Source organism: Pongo pygmaeus, chromosome 4, assembly GCF_028885625.2.
Source record: "Pongo pygmaeus isolate AG05252 chromosome 4, NHGRI_mPonPyg2-v2.0_pri, whole genome shotgun sequence".
NCBI lineage: Eukaryota > Metazoa > Chordata > Mammalia > Primates > Hominidae > Pongo > Pongo pygmaeus.
The window spans coordinates 133,819-146,353 of record NC_072377.2 but is presented as its reverse complement, the minus strand read 5'-3'; the positions used below and the strand labels follow the sequence as shown (position 1 = coordinate 146,353).

Here is a 12,535-nt window from a genome sequence, read left to right as displayed (position 1 = left end):
TCACCTAAGCCTGGGGAGGTCAAGGCTGCAAGCAGCTGTGATCACACCACTGCACTCCAGTCTCAGCAATACAGCTCGATCTTGTCTCAAAAAATAAAAACACAAATAAAATATAAAAACAATAAGAAAATGGGCATCTTTCTGGCCTGAAGAAAGAAGAAACAGAGGATGGGGTGGGGTGACCACACCACTGGAAAGTGAAAGTAGATTCCCAGAAGGGGGCAGCTGTGGAAGAAGCCCCGCGGTATGTTGTAAACTCTGCCCAAGTCTCTGGCCAACCCTGAACCGTGCATGCATGGGGAAGACTCAGAATCTAACTGAACCCACTGTGGGTGACACAGAGCTTCCGGTTGGAGTCTAACCATGTTACGTGCACACTAGAACAACACTGTGAGTCTATACCAGAATCCAGTCTCCCCAACAGAATAGTCACAATGTCCAGAATTATGTGACACATCAAGAATCAGAAAATGGGACCTATTCTCCAGGGAAAGACACTCAGCAGAGGTCGACCCAGAGATGACCCAGATGTTGGGATTATTAGACAAGGACTTCAAAGCAGCCATTAAAACTGTGCTCAATGAGGTAAAGGAAAAATGCTTGCAATTTATGAAGGGAGAGGAAAACTCAGGAGAGATGTAGAAAATATATTTTAAAATCCATTGGAAATCTTACAGCTGAAAAATACAATATTTGAACTAAAAAATTCACTGGGTGAATGTATTAGTCTGTTTTCACACTGCTGTAAAGATACTACCTGACGCTGGGTAATTTATAAAGGAAAGAGGTTTAACCAACTCACAGTTTTGCATGGCTGGGGAGGCCTTAGGAAACTTACAATCATGGCAGAAGGCAAAGGAGAAGCAAGACACGTCTTACATGGTACAGGCAAGAGAGAGAATAAGGAAGGGCCACACTTTAAAACCATCAGCTCTCATGAGAACTCACTCACTATCAGAAGAACAGCATCTGCCTCCATGATCCAGTCACCTCCCACCAGGTCTCTCCCTCCACACGTGGGGATTAAAATTTGAGAGGAGATTTGTGTGGGGACACAGAGCCAAGCCACATTAGTGAGTTTAACAGCTGAAGAGATGAGAGAGTAAGGAGCCAGTGACCCTAAGGACAGGATCAATGGGAACAACCTGATATGAAGACTAGAGGGGAAAAAAGTTAAACAAGACAGATTCTTAGAGATCTGCGGGACAATATTGGCACACGCAATTGAAGTGCTAGAAAGAGAGAAGAGAGAATAAAGCAGGAAAAAAATTTTTAAGAACTAGGCCAGGTACAGGGGCTCATGCCTACAATCCCAGAGCTTTGGGAGGCCGAGGTGGGAGGACTGCTTAAGGCCGGGACTTCGATTCCAGCCTAGGCAACATAGCAAGACCCTGTCTGTTAAAAAAAAAAAAGTAGCTTGGTGTGGGGGTGCACACCTTCAGTCCCAGTTATTCAGGAGGCTGAGGTGGGAGAATCTCTTGAGCCCAGGAGTTTGAGATTACAGTAAGCTCTGATTGCACAACCACACTCCAGCCTGGGTGACAGAGCTAGATGCTGTCTCAGGAAAGGAAAAAAAAAAAAAGAAAGAATGGCTAAAAAGGTCCTAAATGTGGTGATAGACATGAATTCACAAATTTAAGAGTTCAAGCCTAAACTGGATAATGAAGAAAACCAAGCCCGCTCGCATTGCAGTCAATTTGCTCAAAAGAAAGGAAGTACCTTGGAAACAGCCAAAGGAAAATTAACACACTTCATAGAGATGAACAATGATCTGAATTATGATGAACTTTTCTTCTAAAATTATGGAGGCCAGAAGGCAACCGAGCAGTATCTTTAAAGTGCTGAGGGGAAAAGCAGAACTCCTCTCAAACCAGAATTCTAGATGTAACAAAAATATCCTTTCAGAATGAGGCCAAATGAAGATGTTTTCAGATGAAAGACGAAGATACAAAGAAAGAGAAGGAAAGAAAACATATGAGGTGGAGAAGAAAGGTCACATTTTTAAGTTTTTCGTGGCATACTCTGCAGGGCTCCTGTGAGAACTTACGGGGTAGGAAGCAGGTTTCCAGGCTCCCACATGGATGCAATTAGAACGTATCTAAATTCCTTCATGTGTTTCATCTCATCTAGGTGCCTTAATGTTTAATTTTATCCATCACTCAGGATCCCACAGTCTAAACCATTACCTGAATTATTGCATCCTTGTCAGGCCTAAATGCAGATTCTTTATCTACCAACAGCAAGATACTATGAATTATAGGAGATGTGTTGTTCTGAAATAAATAAGAAATAAATATTACTGATTAGCTTTCTAATTTTTAACTTCATTAATAGAATTGCCCAATTTTGAGTGGTACTACTTCTGTCATAGTTTCCCAGAGTGCCGACAGTGCATCAAACATAGTTGACTTTGCCCTGAAATGTAAATTATTTGCCCTTATGAATTTTTAATGTAATCAGGTTTATCGAGGTATAATTTACATACAATAAAATTCACCCTTTTTAGTGAATAGTTCTGTAAGTTTTGACAAAAGCATAGTCATGTAACCATCACCACCATCAAGACAAAGACCTGCTAAGCAACCCCAAAATTCTCTTGTGCCTCTTCGTAGCCAAGCCCTCCCCTATGCCCAGCCCCTGGCAACCACTGACCTGCTTTCGTCTCCACCGACTTGCCTTTTCTAGACATAAACAGACTCAGGCAGGAGTGGCCTCTCTCACTTAGCATTGTGCATTAGGAACTCGTCCCTGTTGTGGAGATCAAGGGTCTGTTCCTCTGTTTTGCTGAGCAGTATTCCATGGTATGCCTCACCACAATCTGTTCATCCATTCACCAGCTGAAGGATAACTGGGTTGTTTCCAGTTTTTGGCAATCATGGGTAAAGTCACTATAAATATTGTGTGAACACAAGTTTTCATTTCTCTTGGATAAATATCTAGGAGTGGGATTTCTGGCTCAGGTGATAAGTAAGTGTTTTCCAGAGTGGCTGTACCATTTTGCATTTCCATCAGCAATACCAAGCATTTGTTATGTCAAGCTTTGTTACTGTTTTTGTGTGTTTCATTTTGGTTTTCAGCTGCATTTCCCCAGTGATTAATGACGTTGGGCATATTTTCATGTGCTTATTTGCCATCTGTTTATCATCTTCAGTGAAGAGTACTCAAATCATTTCCCATATTTTATTGGGTTGTTTTCTTATTACCGAGTTTTGAGACCGTATATATTCTATATACAAGTCCTTTATCAGATGTGTGTATATCTTCAATTGTTTCATTGTGGTGAAACACTATCATCATTTTTCAGTGTACAGTTCAGCAGTCTTAGGTACATTCATAATGTAGTGCAACCACCACCACCATTCGTCTCCATAACTCTTTTCATTTTGTAAAAGCAAAACCCTGCACCCATAAAAGAAAAACTCTCCATTACCCCCTGCTCCTGAGGCCAGGCAACCATAATTCTACTTTCTGTCTCTGGGATCTGGGCTACTCTGAGTACTCATAGAAGTGGAATGTTTGTGTTTTTGTGATTGGCTTATTTCACTTAGGATGTTCTCAAGATTCATACATGCCATGGCATATGTCAGAATTTCCTTCCTTTTTAGGGCTGGATAATATTCCATCGTAAAGATAGGCCACATTTTGCTTATCCATTCATCTGTTGATGGGCACTAAGGTTGCTTCTGTGTTTTAGCTGTTATGGATAATGCTGCTATGAACACAGCTGTATAAATCTCTCTCTGAAACTCTACTTTCAATTTCTTGGGTATATACCCAGACACAGTGTTGCTGGATCATATGGTAATCCTATGTTTACTTTTTTGAGGAACTGCCAAAATGTTTTCCACAACGAGTCACTATTTACTGTTCCCACCAACCGTGCACAAGGGTTCCAGTTTCTCCGTATCTTTGCCAACACTTGTTGTTGTTTTTTTCACAATAGCCACCCTAATGGATGGGGAAGTGGTATTTAATTGAGGTTTTGATTTGAATTTCTCTAATCATTAATGACATTGAGCATCTTTTCATGTGCTCATTAGTCACGTATATATCTTCTTTGGAGAAACGTCCATTCAAGTCTTTTGTTCATTTTTGAATTGGGCAGTTTGGTTTTTGTTGTTGTTGAATTTTAGGAGTTCTCTATATATTCTGGATATTAATCTCCTATCAGATACATAATTTGCCAAAATTTCCCCCCATTCTGTGGGCTGCCTTTTTACTCTGTTGATAGCGTCTTCTTATTTACTTTTTTTGAGACGGATCTCTCTCTGTCATCCATACTAGAGTGCAGTGGCATGATCATGGCTCACTGCAGCCTTGGCCTCCTGGGCTCAAGCGATCCTCCCACCTCAGACCCTTAAGTAGCTGGGACTACAAACATGCACCACCATGCTCAGCTAATTTTTTTTTTCCATAGAGACAGAGTCTTACTATATTGCCCAGGCTGGTCCTGAACTCCTGGGCTCAAGCGATCCTCCTGCCTCAGCCTCCCAAAGTGCTGAGATTATAGGAATGAGCTACCACATCTGGCTGGTAGTGTCTTTTGATGCACATTTTTTAATTTTTGAAAAGTCTGATTTGTCTATTTTTTCTTTTGTTGCTGGTGCCTCTGATGTTATGTCTAATAAATCATTGCCAAATTCAATGTTAGAAAGCTTTTGCCCTATGTTGTCTTCTAAATGTTTTATAGTTTTAGGTCTTACAATTAGGTCTTTGATCCATTTGAGTTAATTTTTTATATGGTGTTTAGGTAAGAATCTAACTTCATTCTTTTGCATGTGGATATCTAGTTTTTTAAGTACCATTTGTTAAAAAAGACTGTCCCTTCTCCATTGAATGGTCTTGGTACCCTTTTCAAAAATCATTTATGTATATGATTGTTAGTTTCATGGCTTTCTATTCTATTCCACTGTTCTATATGTCTGTTTTTATGCCACTGCCATACTTTTTTTATTACTGTTGCTTTGTTAAGTTTTGAAATCAGGAACTGTGAGTCCTCCAGCTTTGTTTTTATTTTTTACAATTGTTTTGGCTATTTGGAGTCCTTTGAGATTCCCTATGAATTTCAGGATAGGTTTTCCTATTTCAGCAAGAAACATCAGTTTAATTTTGATAGGGATTGCACTGAATCTATACATCACTTTGTGTAGTATTGCTATTTCAATACAATATTAAGTCTTACAATCCTTGAACATGAGATATCTTTCTATTTATGTCTTCTTTAATTTATTTCAGCTGTCTTGTAGTTTTCAATGAAAAAGTCTTTCACTTCTTTGGCTAATTCCTAAGTACTTTATTCTTTTTGATGCTATTGTAAATGAACTGTTTTCTTAATTTCCTTTTCAGATTGCTCACTGTTAGCATATAGAAGTGTGACTGATTTTTGTGTGTTGACTTTGTATCCTGCTACTTTGCTGAATTAACTTATTGGTTCTGGTTTTTTTTTTGTTTGTTTTTTGTTTTTTGTGGAACTGTTAGGGTTTTCTGCATACAAGATCACATCATCTGGGAATAGAGATAATTTTACTTCTTCCTTTCCAGTTTGGATGCCTCTTCCCCCCCCACCCCGCCTTTTTCCAATTGCTTTAGCTAGAACTTCCAGTAATATGTTGAATAGAAGTGGGCATTATTGCCTTGTTCCTGATTTTAGATGAGAAGATTTCAGTTTTTTTGCCATTGAGTATGATATTTGCTGTAGATTTTTCATATAACTTTTATTATGTTGAGGTAGTTTCCTTCTATTTCTAGTATATTGAGTGCTTTCATCATGAAAGATGTTGAATTTTGTCAAATGCCTTTTTTTTGGCATCAATTGAGATGATCATGTGTTTTTCCCCCTTCATTCTGTTTACACTGATCAGTTTTCATGTGTTGAACCATCCTTGCATTCCAGGAACAAACTGTACTTGGTCAGGGTGTATAATCCTTTCAACCTGCTACTGAATTTGATTTGCTAGTATTTCGTTGATGATTTTTGCATCAACCTTCATAAGGGATATTGCGCTGCAGTTTTCTTTACTTTTAGTGTCTTTGGCTGGCTTTAGTATCAGGGTAATGCTGGCATCATAGAATGAGTTAGGATGTATTTCCTACGTGAATTTCTTTTGAAAAAGTCAATAAGGAACTTACATGCTTGTAAAAAGTTTTATGGAAACTGAGTTTGGCACTTCACACTGTGTCTACCTTGTGTTAGAGAAGCTAACTGAGCTTTAGAGCAATGCACTGTGAACCTTTTTTGGTGAACGCTAACAATAAGCATATGTATTCTTTTTTCGACCCTGATGTCACTACCTTAGGTTTGCTCAGCAGGTGTGGGCTCTTCCAGATTCCTCTTGTGCCCAGGTAACCCCTGGGTCAGCTTTGTTTCCTACCCTAGCATCTGTTCCTTGACTGTCATTTCTCTGTCTAGGTGAAGCACAGACCACTACCCAGGTGCCCAACCAGGGACAGCTCATGCTCATGCTGTGGTGCAGGGCCTCATGTTCCTTTCTTAGAGGCCTTGAGAATCTCTCAGAACCTCTCTGATCAGTGCCTCCTCTGGCTCCGGGCCTCCCTGAGGCTTTCCTGACAGTGTCTGTGCACTGGGGACTCCTGTCTAGCCTAGCTGGTGCAACCCAACTCATGGCATTTCTTGTCTGGACCTCAGCCTGTGCTCTCTCCTCCCGGTGACTCCTTCCTGACCTCAGGGAGTCGCCTCAGCCCCTTGTCCAGCCCAAGGTCTGTCACTTGCTCCCAGGCCAGCCGATTTCTGCTGACACAGCCACCCTGCCAGGCAGTTCTGGAGGATGCCACTGCAGGGCCCAATCTGAGTGGATCCCACTCTGTAAGGGGGGTCATGACTGAGCCTGTCTCCTCCAAGTCTCAGGTAGGACACTGAGATTTTCTAAGAGCCACATACTGCGAAAGTAAGAAGAAACCACAGGCGGGACTGACAGTGAGGAGGGGGACAAGAGGCAGGTTCACTCTAAGGCGAGGGGAGGCAGGCTCGATGCAAGGGGGAAAGTGTGGGGGACAGAAGTTGCGGCAGCAGGGTGGAGAGAGAGGAGGGAGGACTGTGGGGTGGGGGGAGAGGAAGGGAGGGTTAGGGTTAGGAGAGAAAAGGGAGGACTGTGGGGGAGGAGAGGAGGGGGGAGATGAGGGAGGACTCCACAGTTAGGGAAGAGGAAGGAGAACTGCAGGGTTGGGGGAGAGGAGGGAGGACTATGGGGGAGGAGAGGAGGGAGGACTGCAGGGGAAAGAGGAGGGAGGACCACAGTGGGGACAGGAGGGAGGATTGTGTGGAGGGAGGAGAGAAGATTGCAGGGTGAAGAGGAGGGATGGCTGCAGGGTTAGGGAAGAGGAGGGAGGACCATGGTGGGGAGAGGAGGGAAGGCTACAGTGTGTTAGAGAGGAGGAACCACCGTGGGGGTGGAGAGGAGGGAGGACTATGGAGGGGGAGAGGAGGGAGGACCATGGGGGGGAGGAGGGAGGACCATGGAGGGGGAGGAGGGAGGACCATGGAGGGGGAGAGGAGGGAGGACCATGGAGGGGGAGAGGAGGGAGGACCATAGGGGGGAGGAGGGAAGGCTACAGTGTGTTAGAGAGGAGGGAGGACCATGGAGGGGGAGAGGAGGGAGGACCATGGAGGGGGAGAGGAGGGAGGACCATGGAGAAGAGGATGGAGGACCATGGGGGGGAGGAGGGAAGGCTACAGTGTGTTAGAGAGGAGGAACCACTGTGGGGGTGGAGAGGAGGGAGGATCATGGAGGGGGAGAGGAGGGAGGACCATGCGGGAGAGGATGGAGGACCATGCGGGAGAGGAGGGAGGGGGCAGGGTGGGAGAAGAGGAATGACTGTGTGGGTGGAAAGCAGGGAGGACAGTGGAGGGGGAGAAAAAGGAGTACCATGGGAAGGAAGAGGAGGGAGGGCTGCAGAATGGGGGAGAGGAGGGAGGACCACAGGTTGGGAGAGAGGAGGGAGGACTGCAATTAGGGAGAGGAGTGAGGACCATGGAGGGGGAGTGGAAGGAGGACTCCACAGTGGGGTGAGCTCTGCCAGTGCTGTCCCTGACTGACGTCTTTTCTGGCACAACCTGCCACCTGGTGTCCCTAAACTTGAGTTTCCTCAGTGAGTACAGGAGCCTCTGCCTCCATCTTCAGCAGGGACAGCAAGGGTGAAATGGGTTTAGCTTCGTGGAGTGCAGGTGGGGCACGGGAGAGGGCACCCTGGGTCTGTCCTCGTCCCCTCCCTGTTCCTGTCCCTGGTCTCTCCCCGTCTCTGAGTTCCCATCTGCCTCTGCTCAGGCAGCGGCATCTTCCCATCCCCAGCGCTTCCCATCTCCTCTGGATGTTGCTTATGGTTCAGTGCAGGGCCCCTAGGCCATGCACAGTGGCTCATGCCTGTGATCCCAGCACTCTGGGAGGCTGAGGTGGGTGCGCTTGAGTCCAGGAATTCAAGACCAGCCTAGGCAATGTGGCGAAACCCCATCTCTAGTAAACATACAAAAAATGAGCCGGGCATGGTGGCATGTGCCTGTAGTCCTAGCTACTCCGGAGGCTGAGGCAGGAGCATGGCTTGAGCCTGGGAGTTTGAGGCTGCAGGGTCCTGTGGCAACGGCACTGACCTTGTCTGGGGCTGCCAGGTTCGTCCCCACCCTGGTTCGTCCTTGCAGTGAGCTATGGCTGCCCCTTCCTGCCTCTGTCCTTTGTCTGAAGGGCGATGCCATGCCCTTCATCCTGACGGAGGGGCATAGTGGGGGCAGCTGCACTGGGCAGGGATGGGGCTATACTGCCCTCCTGGGACAGGTGCCCACCACCCGGGCCTGGCTGGCTTTGCATTTTAGGTTTGCAGTTGCCCCGAGCATGAAGCTTCCCCAAGTCCCCAGTGGATAGGCCAAGCCCACCTTCCCCAGTATCTGTGCCTGGCCCCAGAGAGCAAGAGCTGGACTCACTGGGAAGACCCCAAGAAGGAGGGGGCTCTGCACAGGGGCTCCCGTCTCGAATCTTCACACTAAGCCTCTGGACTGGCTACTCCAGAACCATGATGTGGGCAGCCCCAGCGGCACATGGCCCTACGATGCTCTGCACACCCGAGGAACATGACAACCCTGCCGTACCTGCAATCCCGCAAGGGCGTGGGAGACGGCAGGGGCAGCTGGACTCCTGCGTGCATCCACCAGGACGACCAGCCCCAGGTCCCGGACCTCCTTCCTGGGGAGGGAAAGACAGCCGATCTTAACCACTGAAGGTTAAATCTCTTACAAGAACGAGTTTCTCCACCTCTGAGGCTAGTTGTTACTGGTTTCCTTTCAGCTCTAGAAGTTAGGGGTTCTCTACACACATCAACCTTCCACTTCCCGAAGGTGCAGGCCCATTGGCTGGAGGCACTGACGTTGTTCCTCTCGTGGAACCTGCTACTGACGTCAGACAGTGTCTCTGGACATGTGGGGCTGGGGCTACTTTCCCCTAAACACCCACCCATGCTCCTGGATGGACGAAATGGGCCCTGCTCCATCAAGGGAGCAAGGACTTCAGGGCCTTCTTGCCCTCATTTATTTGTCTGGGCTTTAACATAAGCACAGAAGGTGATTCTGATGGGATGTGGACGGCCTGTTCCCAAGATGGAAGCTTGAGATCAGTCAGGAGGGTCCTTACTTATCCAGAGCCAAGCTAAGACTGTTAGAACATCTTCTAAAACTAAAAATACCATCACATGGTTTTGAAAACTCCAATTTAAAAGCTTGGTCTCTGTGATTGTGATTGGAAACTTCAGTTCAAAATTTAATAGAGAATGGTAGGTTGGGTGAGTTGATATATTCATTTTGCAAAATTTTAGTGTTCGGCTAGTCTGAAGGTAGTTATCTCATTTGATTGTTCACACACATTACAGATCAAACACCTTATTCTATTCTTTCCCCCCTTCTCACTACTACACTTGACTAGTCTCAAAAAATATACAGCCTGGCGAGGCTGAGGCGGGAGGAGGATCGCTTTAGCCCAGGAGGTTGAGGCTACAGTGAGCTGTGATTGCACCACTATGCTCTAGCCTGGGCGACAGAGCAAGACCCTGTCTCAAAAAAAAAAAAAAAATTGTGTGTGTGTGTGTTCTTTGAGAAACTTCTTCAGCTCTAACTCCAGGAGTAACTGACATTCTAATTAAGTTGTGTGTCTGGACACTGATCTTATAGCACTCTTGTGAGCCAGGGACAAGAGAATCCTGACTCAAAGCCGGCAGAAGCCGCACATCACACGGATGGCTGAATCCTGGTCCAAAGAGTGAGCGTGCCCTGTCTGCCCCGTAGCCAGGTGTGTTTAATTGTGCGTGTCACTGGGAAGGATGTGTACAGAAGACAAGAAATGGTGTGTAGAAATCAAGGCTGGAAGCACATGGGTGCTGACTGCTCTGAAAGATGAGGTTAGGAGAGGCAGAGTCTGGCCATGGAAGCTGGCACCTCCCCGTGCTCCCCACTTTGCCACACACATGCAGCTGGGGTCCCATGGGTCCGCAGGGTGGGGCCTGGCCCCCCATCCCACCTGGGGATGCTATGGAAGTACAGCAGCAGGCGGGTCAGCTCAGCACAGGACGAGTGTTCCCTGGTCCAGAGCGGGCTCCTGGTGCGGATCTGCACCACTGCTCTGCCATGACGGTCTCGGGTCCCTGCGGAGACAGAGACAGGGCAGCTGCCAAGGGCTTCACTCCTACAAGGTGGTGAGCTGGGTCTGTGCTGTTGGCTTAGATGGGAGATCCGCCCTGACAGGAGAGCCTGGCATGTGCTCTCACCTGGGAGGGTGACGATCCCGGACTGCAGCAGCTCCTGGCTGACGTCCAGCACCTGCTTGGGCACCTGGCTGGGGAAGTCTCCTGTGCCGGGTGGCCACCCTTCTTGCTCAGGGTGTGGCTGCTGGGCAGGCACACCGGAAGGCCTGCTGGGGTTGTGACAATGGAGGCTGCCGCCGTCTGTGCTGATGCAGGCTGAGGACGCAAGAACGTCTGGACAAAGGAAAGAGGCTGTGTCAAAGACGAAGGTTCTCCTGCGCATTGAAAGCAGTTGCTATGCTCAGCTTGCTATGAACCATGGGACAAAAACATGCATGAAAGTTAAGGGGTTCCATGAGGACTTGTCCCAGTTCACATGTGAAGTGAAAGCATGTCCCACTGCACAGGGCACGTGGCGTCATCACGGGCACACGGTGTCATCACGGACACGCGGCATCATCACAGAGACGGAGTCTCCAGCTCACAGACACGCTCACTACCTGCAGACGCCTCAGGAAGAACAGGTCATCTCATCCCTGCTCATCTGCTCAAAGTGCAGCGTGCGTGACTGCATGTGGTGCGTCTGTGGTACGTGTAACTCTGGCATGTGTGATTGTGTGAGGCATGTGACTGGTGTTATTGTTTGTGTGATTGCGTCTGTGGTATGTGTAACTCTGGCATGTGTGATTGTGTGAGGCATGTGACTGGTGTTATTGTTTGTGTGATTGCGTCTGTGGTATGTGTAACTCTGGCATGTGTGATTGTGTGAGGCATGTGACTGGTGCGTTACTGTGTTTGTGTGATTGTGTGTGACTGGTGTGTTACTGTTTGTGATTGTGTGTGGTATGTGGAACTCTGGAGTGTGATTGTGTGAGGTGTGTGACTGTGTGCGTCAATCTGGAGAGTGTGATCATGTGAGGCATATGACTGTGTGTGTGATATGTGTAACTCTGGAATGTGTGATCATGTGAAGCATGTGACTGTGGTGTGTGTGACTGTGTATGTGTGTATCGTGAGGCATGTGACTGTGTGTGTTGTGTGATTCCGTGTGCATGTGTGGTATGTGGAACTTGAGCATGTGATCATGTGAGGCATGTGACTGTGTGTGGTTGTTATGGTGTGTGTGTGACTGCGAGGGGTGCTGCACGATTGTGTGTGTCTTTTCTGCCCAGTACAACAGAGAAGAAAATCAATACAAAGGAAAGGTGAGGGGCTGGAAACCACGGGGAGGTGTTAGGACTTCTTTTCACTTTAGCTGAATTGCAGTGAGGTGACACAATACTCTCAGGAAGTGCTGCCCCCAAGTGAGTACTTCTGTGACAAAGCTCTTTCTGCAGTAGGTCCCGTGTGTGTGCGGCACTCTCTGGGACCTGTCAGAAGTTCCAGGCACAGCAGCCTAACTTCGAAGGCAAAAGCCTCTCGTGAGGCGGCTGGAATGGGCTGGGCCACACTTCTGTCTCCAGGCACCGCGGGGGGGGCCATGGAGAGGAGGGCTCAGCCCGTTACTTTCCCGAGGTTGGGTGGCCCCACTTGCTGGAGCCTACATCAGTATGTTCACATTTTTTCCTTCTTTCCAAAATCATTGGTTGTGTTACTCACAGGATATTTCTTTACTCAAAAAAAAAAAAAAATTGAAATATTTAAGAAATATGTTGTCATTATTTTCTTACTTTATGTCCTGCAAACTTAGTCTTTTAAATCATCACATTTTCTCTCCTAGCCCTTGGAAACTGTGAATGTGGCCTCCAGTTGGAAACTGAGTCTACGGATCTGCATGTGAGGCCGTCCTGGGTTTAGAGGG

General features: G+C 47.0%; 1 protein-coding gene across 2 annotated transcripts in view; it reads right to left on the bottom strand.

Moving 5' to 3' along the window:
• The window catches only part of PLEKHG4B (pleckstrin homology and RhoGEF domain containing G4B), a 104,317-nt gene that overhangs the window by 36,517 nt on the left and 55,265 nt on the right, over nucleotides 1-12,535 (bottom strand). For both annotated transcript variants that reach the window (XM_063664609.1, XM_054489160.2), the window contains exons 4-7: nucleotides 10,759-10,968; nucleotides 10,512-10,635; nucleotides 9,095-9,188; nucleotides 2,187-2,273 (exon numbers count right to left, since the gene is read on the bottom strand). In XM_063664609.1, the coding sequence (XP_063520679.1) occupies nucleotides 2,187-2,273; nucleotides 9,095-9,188; nucleotides 10,512-10,635; nucleotides 10,759-10,968 (515 nt within the window). The remainder of the gene's footprint in view (nucleotides 1-2,186; nucleotides 2,274-9,094; nucleotides 9,189-10,511; nucleotides 10,636-10,758; nucleotides 10,969-12,535) is intronic.